Source organism: Adiantum capillus-veneris, chromosome 2 (genome assembly GCF_014529385.1).
Source record: "Adiantum capillus-veneris isolate H3 chromosome 2, ASM1452938v2, whole genome shotgun sequence".
Lineage (NCBI taxonomy): Eukaryota > Viridiplantae > Streptophyta > Polypodiopsida > Polypodiales > Pteridaceae > Adiantum > Adiantum capillus-veneris.
Genome location: NC_140932.1, coordinates 9067710 through 9078788, shown reverse-complemented (window position 1 = coordinate 9078788; position 11079 = coordinate 9067710). Strand labels below are relative to the sequence as shown.

General features: G+C 46.1%; 1 protein-coding gene across 1 annotated transcript in view; it reads left to right on the top strand.

Moving 5' to 3' along the window:
• Positions 1–1354: 1354 nt before the first annotated feature.
• Positions 1355–11079, top strand: part of LOC147462353 (uncharacterized) — a 33590-nt gene continuing 23865 nt past the window's right edge. The window contains exons 1-4 of the mRNA XM_086483668.1: positions 1355–1688; positions 2150–3091; positions 3179–3358; positions 3429–3586. Of these exons, the coding sequence (XP_086339794.1) occupies positions 1545–1688; positions 2150–3091; positions 3179–3358; positions 3429–3586 (1424 nt within the window). The 5' untranslated portion in view covers positions 1355–1544. The remainder of the gene's footprint in view (positions 1689–2149; positions 3092–3178; positions 3359–3428; positions 3587–11079) is intronic.

The following is an 11079-nucleotide window of genomic DNA, read 5'->3' as shown; positions in this document are numbered from 1 at the left end:
AGAATATCCCCGTACTTGAGCGTTCCCCGAATAGGTAACCCGATGTGCGCGGAGCCACCTGCTGCGTTGGTCCGCGCGGAGGCTTCTTGAAAGCCGAATTTGAAAGAGCGTCCCGTCGCAATGCAGCACTTGCGAGTTTGTCCCTGTTTGGACGTCGTTTGGATCTTTAGCTCAGCATGGGCCACAAAACGTGGCCGGGGCGCGACGAACACCGTTGGCTTGGTTCGTCGCGTTTTTGGAGTTTCTATGTTTTTGTCATAAAGAGCCCTGTCTGGCTCGTATCTGCCTTTTCTTCATGTAGAGAGCCCTGTCTGGCTCACATCGCTGCTTTTCGTGTCATGGCGGTGCCCGGCTCGGATCGGGGCCGGCGCGGGTCACGGGTGACGGCCCGTTGTTGGGACGCGTCACGAAGAGCCCTGTCTGGCTCGCATCGTTCCTTTTCCTCATGGAGGTGCCCGGCTCGGATCGGGGCCGGCGCGGGTCACAAGTGACGGCCCGGTGTTCAGGGAACGCGTCACGGTGCGGAGGGCGTGTGGTTGCTTTCTGGAGCTCTCTTCACTAGGATTTTGACGACCCGGGCCATTGCGGTTGGAGTCGTCGTGAGTATCGTGCGCGTCGGGCACGTTAGTCTTCGGCTCGTTTCCAGGAGCTCGTTCTGGAGCTCTGATACCAAGTGTGACGCCCCAGCTTCTGGGCGCGTCGAGGAAGGGGCCCGGCGGGGATTCTTACCCGCACGCAGCCGAGGGGACTTCTGTCTTCAAGGGGCCCGTCGGGGATTCTTACCCGCACGCGGCCGAGGGGACTGTCTTCAAGGGGCCTGGCGGGGATTCTTACCCGCACGCAGCCAAGGGACCAAGGTGTTGCTTCAAGGGGTCCTGGCACGGACGGCACCGGCTCAGGAGGGCCCGGCTCGGACGGTACCGGCTCGGGTCAAGTTGCGTTCTCGGGGGCCCGGCTCGGGCGTGGTTGCGTTCCATGGGTCGACGGCCGTTTGTGTTTCGCGGGTCTTCGCACGTCTCGCGTCTCGGGTCCCTAGCCCCACGTAGCCTCAGGCTCCGCCGCACCGCCGACGGGTCATAGCGTGCCCCGGGGAACCTTGCGTGGAGTCCCCACGGTGCGCGAGTGCGTGGAGTGAGGCTAACGTGCCTAGGTGGGGGGTCCCCTCCCGTGGCCGGTCTTCGGGAGGCTCATACCCCTTATAGTGGCCCTCCGAATGTCGATCCAGACACACCCTCATGTGCAACAGTAGCATTCGGATCGTGCCACAAGTTGGAAAAGAGAGCTGCTGCTGACGTGGACTTCTTTCCTTCCTTCCCTCTCGATTGCCTAGTCTTCCCTCGCGCGCGCTTGTCCCTCTCTCTCTCTCTCTCTCTCTCTCTCACACACACACACACACACACACACACACTCTCACCTGGCTCAAGGAGTCTTCATTGTCATTGTCAATGACGGACGAAGCACCGCACCTCTTTCCTTCCTCGTCTTGATGTCCTGGACACGGTAGGTTCATCTAATCTCATTTCGTCTCCTTGTGTCTTCTTGCCATGGGATCAAGTGGCAGCAGGCCTTCAGCATCAGCAGTCGATGCGACCGAAGGCTCCAAACGATTCAGAAAGAACAAGCAGAACTTCTTGGTTCCTTTGCTTCGTTCCATGAGCTGTGGCACCTCCTCTTCTTGGAGAACAGATGTGAGTTGCTACTTGCGCATCGTTTGCATAATTCCACTTAAAGCAGTCTCTGCGTATTGGTTTTGAGTTTTTAGACCTTTGAGATGTCTTTAACGCTAGCACCTGATCAAGCAGTCTGCTGTATTGAATGCTATTTGTTGCCTTCTTCTGACGGACTCCGACTTTTTAGAAATCCCTCCTCTTTACAGGTTATGTTTGTTTGCATATGTACCAGTAAGTAAAGAGCCCCCTTTTTTTGCTGTAGGATTTTGTTCATAGACGAGTTCTCAATCTATTTATCACAAATCTGGTGATGCTCATGATCTTGTCATCACCAGCTTCAAGCAACAAAAATGCGGACTGCACAGCTTATTTTATGTGTCCTTGCTTGCATGCATGAGTTCTAAGCTGCATTTTGTGAACAACCAGGGCTTGCTTTTAACTTTGATCGTTGTACCTACGAATGTTGAATGCATGTGTAGAGTTTTCTGCAAGAAACCCCAATCACGCCTGGGGACCGCCTATCTTACAAGATAAGTTCGGAAAAATCTGCTACATGTGATGGACAATCTGGCACGTGCCAATTGCAGAGCTGTGAAGATGATGCCAACAACAGAGAGGGTTCTGACGAGAATAGCAGTGACAATGTATCAGCCGCTTCGTATCAGAGCTTGTGTGGTAGTGTGGAGTCCACTCGTCCTACTTTGTTTGATAGGTCAAATATTGTTGATGATGCAAGCCTCTCTCTTGGGCAGAGTCACATGCCTTACCATAAAGCAGATAGGTTTGCAACCAGCATTTCAAGATCAGTTGAGGCGAACACTTCTATTGCTGAATCTTTGCCAACAACTTTCACCTGCCATGATGACCTGTCTTCCAATCAAACAACATCTGAAGGACATGAAAATAATGTTGGTACTAGTCTGCCCAGGGTTTCAAGAGCGGAGGATACATCTTGTTGTACGCCAGAACTAGAAAATTCAGTAAATTATGGAGAATCAGGAAGGCCATATGTTTCTCTTCAACATGGTCCTAGCATGGCAATGAACTCGTCTTCATCACAAGTGACTGTCAGCTTAGAAGATTCGGTTGACCTTGGGGGTCTTCAAAATGAGTCTTCAGGTCTAGTCTCTCATGCACTTGATGATTTCAGCATATCAAGGGGAGAATTGTCGGGAAGAGAAGCCAGGCGAAACAATGGAAGAAGGCTATGGGATGCTTTGACCAGAGCTTCTTCTCGAAGAAGAAGGTTCACTCCCTCGTTTGTTCAAGATGTGGCTGCTGATGGTTCAAGGACTTTGAACGATGATTGGGGCCTTTTTGACTGGAACAGCAGTGACCTTAGCAGTGGTTTTTCTTATGAAAGTGATTTCTTATCAAGGAGAAGCTCAAACACGGAGGAGAGAAGGATGGCCAGGCCACAGGTTTTGGAAATCCTACATTCATTCTCGTTCTATGGATAATTTTTTTGCTCAAGGGAAGGTAGAAATTGTTTTTTTTTGAATGCACAGGTATGGGCCCTCCAACAGTTTAGTGATTCTATAGCAGAAAGTTCTGGTCAACCAAGGTATTGTGCATTTGGTCGGCATCCCAATGGACACTGCTCTTGCGAAGCCTTTGTTATGACCGAAGAGTCTAGCACGAGAGCGAGCATTTCACGGATTGTTATGCTTGCAGAAGCTTTGTTTGAGGTAAACAGATCAAAGTTTAATCTAATTACAGCCTCAGAGCTTGTCAAAACTTCTTCATGGTAATTCTTAGGTGCTGGATGAAATTCATCGACAGTCAGTTACCCTGTCAAGGTCTACATCCATTTCGTTGGTTTCTTCGCCTGCACCAGAAGCAGTTGTCGATTCATTTGCTACCAGGATACACACGAAGTCTGACCCATCAGTTTCTGTGCTTGGGCAGTGTGCGGAGTAAGTGTTTCAATTGGCAGGAAAAATTGTCACTAAGTGGACGTTTTAATGTAACGCCTTCACGTTGTGTATGAAATGAACGTGAGCATGCATTCTAGTTTCCAATAAAATGTTTCTATAATTATAAAGTCTAGTGTGAGCATGTAACTCATCACAATTGTGTAATTGGAGTTGCGTATTGTAGTTTTTTACTGTTTTTGCTTCGCTAGGTATAATGGAAGTCCCCTTGTTTGCTCAAATTAGTTGCTACATTCCGTGACTAGCTATATCTATCCACTTATTCATTGGCAATATGAGTGGGAATGACATAGCCTTTATTAACACTAAACAAGACCTGTTACACCTCATTTTGGTCTAGAATTGATGCAAACTTTGTGTGATACTTAATATTATTATGCTGAGGCCACTAAAATCTTTCTAAGCACGTGGTAGTTGAGGGATTAATATAGTGTCAATATGGTTTTGGGAGTGTAACTTTGTTTGCTTTCTACTTTATTGACTCAAAGAGTTCAAAATACCTTGGTGATGCCAAATGGCAATGGGTTAACAGCTATGTTTTCTATTGTCTTATGTTTGACTATTCTGTCTTATATCCATGTTGTTGTTGAGGAATCAAGACTTTGCACTTCGTTTTAGGCCCTTGATGCAATGACTTTGACGTTAAGAGTTTTCCATTGATAGAATAGATATGTGCAAGTAAGCTAGAATCATTAACTTTGCAGATACCTTTTAGCTAAAGATGTTAGGTAATGCAAACATTGACATCTTGCTAGGGTGTGGTCTGGTGGTATGGGACTCAAGTCCTTCAGGTGTAGCACTAAGATGAAGGCTCCTAGGCTTGGGGGTGCTAGCTAGGCTATTTGGCTTGGGAGTAGCAAGACGCCTATAACTTCTGTTGTTTATGTGGATGTTTGTTATAATGTCGCGCCATGTGTGCTGGATCGATTCAAAGAGAGCACTAACAATGGTGTTCGAGCAACTTTGTGCTCTATTACATGTGCCATGCGAGCTGTAGATAGTCCAGCTTGTCGATTTTACTCTGCTTACAACATCGAGTCTGAGATTTAGAACGAAGGGGTTACTCCAGTTCTTGTGCTCGCAAAAGGAGTTTCTTTAATAAAGATTCTTTTGAAGGGGGGGACAAGCCCATCTTTTGGTCCCCAATATTGTGTTGATCTTCTCCCTTGTCTCTTTTGGTCGAAAGTTTATTTCTTTTAAGCTTGTTGATTATTCATGTACGCTCTTGTTTGTGACAGTGGTATCAGAGCTTGTATTCCTCTCTTTCTCTGTAAAGGAGGAGGATTCTGGGAAGGAACGGGAAGAACCATGACGAGCCATGGAAGAACTGTTGAAGATGAACTTTGGCAAGTACGAGTTTAGCTCGCGGAATTGCAACAGCTTATCAAGTTACCGGTTGACCAAAAGATTTTGGAAGGAATCAAGCAGCCGAAAAGAACAAATGCCGATGGGCATCAGGAAAATCCGGCCGGTGGTAACAACCCGCAAGAGGAGAACGCGGAAGAGGTGCCAAAGCGCACAACGGATCTCTTCATCAAGACAAACGACCTTCCAAGAGCAAGGACTAGGAAAAAGAACTCTCTGTTGAATGAAAGCAAGGATGCCTCTATTTCTTCTCCTATGTACTCTCCTGATTATACTACTACATCCACTTCTCATACAGTATGTAAACCTTCTTCAAAGAAGAAAACTTCTACTACTTCCTTGCTTAATACTAAAGAGAAGCCCAAGTTCAAGAAGGATAACCGCAAGCGTCACCTCAAGATGCGGGTTTTCAAATCTTGTGACAAGGATGTGAAGTTTGACAATTACACAGGACGGAGAGACATCTCCAAGGCATTGTCTTTTATTAGACAGTTTGAAGTTGCTTTTGTCAACGGGAACTTCACCAAAAAATCCAAGTTGTGTCATGTTGGGATGTATCTCAAGGAGACGGCAAGCAATTGGTGGTTAGCCAAGATTCTAGAAGGTACACAAGCCAAAATGTGGGCTCAATTGAAATCTGAATTTTATGAACAATTTCTTTCGCCCGACTTCGAGGACATTAGGAAGGAATGGGACATTAGGAAGGAATGGGACTGGGTGGCTGTCACAAACTGTTGACGTGTCAAGCCATTGAAGAACGGAGCTACAGGTCGAGGGGCCTAAACCCTAAGAAGGAGAAGCAGTAGAAGGAGATGACTTGGCAGATATACAGATTCACGAAATTCACACTGACAGGTTGTACGAAAAACCTGGATTTTGTGCTGGACTATTGACGTGCAAATTGTACGGATTTTTGCGTTTCACGCTTACAGTGATGATGTGGCAGCCTGTACGGATTTCTGTGATTTATGTTGGCTGAATTTTCAGCGTGAGCTTTTGGGACCAGTTGCTTTTGAGTTTGACTGCTTTTCAACGCCAAGGGTCTTTAAATAACTGCAAAGGGCTCATTCTTTGGCAGGCTTCAATGAAAAGGTGCAGAGCGCGAGTACCGGCATTGTATTGAGTTCGAGTAATATAAAGAAATACCGAAAGGGGTGCCACGTTTTGGGGCCAATACTCTCTGGGGTGGAATTCCGCCACTCCATGTCGCGTGTCGTCTCTCTCTCTCTCTCTCTCTCTCTCTCTCCAGCTGTTATTGAAGTGCTCAAAGTCTGTTCTATTCTATTGGCACTACGTCGGGCCGTGTCGACTAAATTGAACTGTGATTTAAAAGTTGTGAAGTTTTTTAAGTGATACTTGACTTGTGGTGCCCAACCTTGGGACAGTGATATCAGAGCACAGGTATACCGATCCTACAAAAGAGCAGACAGAGCAAACGAGATACTACTGGAACTTTATTTGAAGTATCTTCGGCTCTCGAACCCGGACTTATTAGCCACTCCCACCCCGTCTTCATCGCTCTGTCTTACAAGGCATAAAGCCATAAAGAACCCAAGACATGGCGTTCATGGATTGAGCAGAATATTTGCAGTTTCTTCTCGACGAGGTTCACTACATTCGTTCGTGGGATCCTCAGCAGAACCTTCTGATGCTGCAAAGTTTTCAACAATTTTTTAATTACATGTTACCTCCTCTGATGCCACAGGTGGTACCTCCTCCTTCGACACCAAAAAGTACAAGGGCTTCCAACTGGCAACCTTCCCAGCCGTCTGTGTCGATCGGGGGACTCTTCAAAAATGTGGTGCAACCATTTGATCGTGATCTAGTGCAACCGCCTTTGCCACCGCCGTTGCCCCATCTCCCCCACCACCACCGCCATGAGGCTACAATGGTTGGAGCTCATATGGATACCCTTACTATCCATACGGAGGATACGAGCCTAACCAACCCAAAGATTTCAAGGATGGCGGCACGATAGTCTGGGGTGAAAGATCAAAAGAAAGCATTGCAGTTCCTATAGCAATTCGACAACATCTATGCTTTGGGGAACTATACAAAAGAATCTAAGATTTCTCGAGGAGCGGGATTTCTTAAAGATAATGCTATGCAATGGTGGAGCTCAATCGAGACACAACTCATGCTCCAAGGACCTAGCAAGCTTTCAAGACAGTTTTTGCACGTAGTTACATGACTTCTATGTTCGAAGTTCAGATTAGGTCAGAATGGGGCAACTTGAAAATGCTTGCCACAGAGACCATGGAGGACTATAACCAAAGGTTTCTCAACGTCTACCTTCTGATGTCCTCCTTTAAGTTCATTCCCTTGCAGGACCAATGGGAGCGCTACACCATTGGATTACCATCAACATTGCCGGAATATTGTTTGTCCAAGCAAGTTTCAACCATGCAAGAGTTTGGGCCTTTAAATATGAGCCTTGGGGGCCCTCTCTGGCACTCTTCAGCGCGCAGATTGCACAGAAGGTGCTCCTCGTTTGTTGTACTTTGCGAATCAGCAATAATAAAGAAATACCGAAAGGGGCGCCAGCATTTGAGGCCAGTGCTCTCTTGGGGTGGAACTTCGCCACTCCTCGCCTCGTGTCATGCTCTCTCTCTCTCTCTCTCTCTCTCTCTCTCTCTCTTTCAGTTCAGTTGTTATTGAAGTGCTTAAAGTTATTCAATCTGTTCTTTTCCGTGGGCACGTGGTGCCCGTCTTGTGACTCTACCAGAAGGAACATGAAAAAGTCACATTCTATGTTGACAAGTATTGGTCCTTTCTTTTGAAAGTTACGTCTTTCATGAAGATTTCCGACGAGGAAAAGATGCGGAAATTCGAAGCAGGCCTTCAACCTCCGCTTCGGAATAGCATGAAGGTGTATCCCCACTGGTGTCGGTAATCATTGTTGAGGATCTACATTCCACACAGGTACCCCTTGGACGGATGGAACATAGCACTTACCGTGCAAGGCAAAGAGCGGTTTATGATTACCATGGTGACCAAGGTAAAAAGTGTTCCCTTGAGGACCCTGATCGGCTTAAGAAGCCAGAGGGTACCAACAAATGGCTCAAGTATCTCACGCCAAACCAAGTACAAACCTTCAAAGAACAAGGAAGGTGCTTCTACTATGGTGAGAAAGGACACATGAAGACCGATTGCCTTGTTCGGCAGCAACGGCAGAAACAAACATCTTCGAAGAAGGAACAATCGAAGAAGGGACCTGGAAACTGCAGAACGCTTGGCCTCACACCGGCTCAGGGTGGAACTCCTGTTACTCCCTGATCGGCATTCGAGAGGTTGACTATCAATATAACTCCCGTACAAGGTCAGCTCAATCTTCGGATTGGCAAGTACAAGGATGACGAATCATTTTTGATGGCACCTATCGAGAGATGTGATATCATCTTGGGTATGCCATGGCATTACCATATGCAACCGGTCCCAGATTATGTAGAGAAGGCCCTCGCTTTTGAGCATGAGGGCAAAAGCATTAAATTTTTTTCTGATGCTGAGGATTGGCTATTCCTAGTTGTAAGCCATATCTCCATTAAAAAGGAGTGCGTTTCAGATTTTTGCTTACTTGATTTTCGCACGAGAAAAGAATAAAACTAATGAGGGTTCGCTCTCTAGTTTGGAAATTAAACGTTTTCAATTTATTGAAAAGTATAAGGATTGTTTCACGGATATTCTTCTCGATAAGCTAGCTCCAGAACGCCTGGAAGATCATCGCATTGATCTCGTACCAAGTAGCTCTCCCCCGAACCAATCCCCTCTTAGGGTGAGTCTCGCTTAGCAAGAGGAAATTTTGAAGCAAGTCAATGAGCGTTTGGAAAAAAGTATAGTTCAACCAAGTACTTTGCCTTACCGCTCTCCAATTTTACTGGTGCAGAAGAAAGATCGCATGTTTCGAATGTGCATAGACTATCGATCTTTAAACAAGATCACTATCAAGAATTGCTTTTCGATTCCTTGAATTGATGATATTCTAGATAATTTACAGGGTGCAAGCATCTTTAGTCGCATTGATTTAAAGAAGAGATATCATCAGATACGCATATGTTAGTTTTGGCATCTCAAGTGAACTACCCAATGTGATCCCATTATTTAGTTTGGCTTTTAGGTATTTATTTTACTTATTTGTCAAAGTCTTGGGTAGGGCAATTTACTGAGGTTGCTATATAAGCAACCCCTTGCCTCAATTGTATACATATATCCAGCTATTCATTGCTAAGGTTGATTGGTTCAGGAGACTCTCTCTCTCTCTCTCTCTCTCTCTCTCTCTCTCTCTCTAAGGTGTAGCGGAAGTGAATGTTGAACTTTGCTCAAGATGAGTGCTCCGAATTGTGCTCAAGGGTTCCTTTTACTTACGGAAGGGAGAGCCTTCCGTTCCTTTAGTGAGAGAGTGCAAATGATCACAACAAAGTGGTAAACATTGTGAATGAAGGTGCTGAGACTGAGAGATAGAGAGAGAAGAATACGACACCAGAAAAGTTGTCAAACCCTCCTCCAAGGGCCCCTCTCTCGATGGCGAGAGAGGTCTATGCTATTAATTGCAGAAATCTCGTACAATGGTCTAAATGCAATGAACTTGCTGACGATGTCGACGACTATGAGGACTACGATGAGACGGGCTGAAATTTGAAAACGCTAAGGGCTGAAATCTGCATGTAAGGTGCAGCGGAATGAATGTTGTTCTTTCTCAAGATGAGTGATCCATATTTGCTCAAGGTTCCTTTTAGTTCTTATGGAAGGGAGAGCCTTCCGTTCTTAATGGAGAGTGCTATGATCACGAACAAAGTGAGTGGACACTGTGCGTGCAAGTGTATGAGACTGAGAGATAGAGAGAAGAGAGATACGACACCAGAGACGTAAAACCCTCCTCCGAAGGCCCCACTCTCGTTGGCGAGAGTGGTCTACGATTGATTGCACAAACGGGTACAATGATGATGCATGGTCTGATGCAGATCTAGTCTATGTCAACGATGATAACCGGGATGGCGATGACGACAAAGGGGCTGAAAACTGAATGATACTAACTGCTGTCCAAAATCGCTAACTGCTGAATTCTGTTGCAACTGAATTGCTGAAATTTGGGGCTGATCTTGTGTTGCTGAAAAACGCAGAAATTACCTGATAAAAACGCTGATGACTGCTGTGTTTTAGGGCTGAAAACGCTGCTGTCCTGCTGCGGGTTAAGGCTGAAAACGCAGGTTTTAGGTGCTGCTGGTCAAGGCTGAAAACGCTAGATGCAAAGGGGTGGAACTGTGCGGTGTCTACTAAAAACGCCGAGGCCAAAGGTTGGCTAGTGATGATGCAAAACGCTAGGGCTGAGGAGTGGAAACGCCAAGGGATCTTGGAGAGTCTGCTGAGAGAGGGGGGAACCTGTCGCCAATGGCCTGCTGTTCTCCTTGCTCATCTGCCATGTAGTGCTAACTTTGTTTTGCTTATATATTTTCTTACCCAAATTGCCCTACCTACTTTTCTTGGAAAGTCACTTAAATTAATAAGTGAAAAATGTCAAAAATAGGGAAAATAGGCTAAATGCACTGGAAAATTCCCTAATTGATTCTAATGGATTCTGATGGAAATACTGATGATCATGCTGTGTGCAACCAGAGGATATGTATCTATGCTAAGTGACTGGGCATGCACGGTCTACGAATAGTCTCACAAAAGTGCCAGATCACTGCTAAATCTAGATTGACTGGTCTGACTGAACCCTGTTATGCTGTAGCTTGTCCACGGACATATAGGGTTGGATGTGTCATGTGACATCCCCTCCTTTTCAAAGTGAGGTACTGATAGCGAACTGTATGGCGTCGAGGGAGATCGCCAATAACATCCGGAATCTTGGAAGGGACTCTTCGCCGGCCCACTCTGATGTGTGGGTCGTGCGGTACTTGAATTTCATAAAGGTCTGCAACGCTTGCTTCTTTGGGCCGCGCCGAAAGCGGCACAAAGTCTTCTGTGGCTCCTTCGATGCTTCAACTTCGTCTAGAGTCTTGCTTCTTCCATCTTCAAGAATCTCCATGGCTGAAAATTCCTGAAACCATTTCCAACACAAAACCATGAACATACCTATTCCATGTAAAGTGAGTGGAAAAAATCTTGACTTC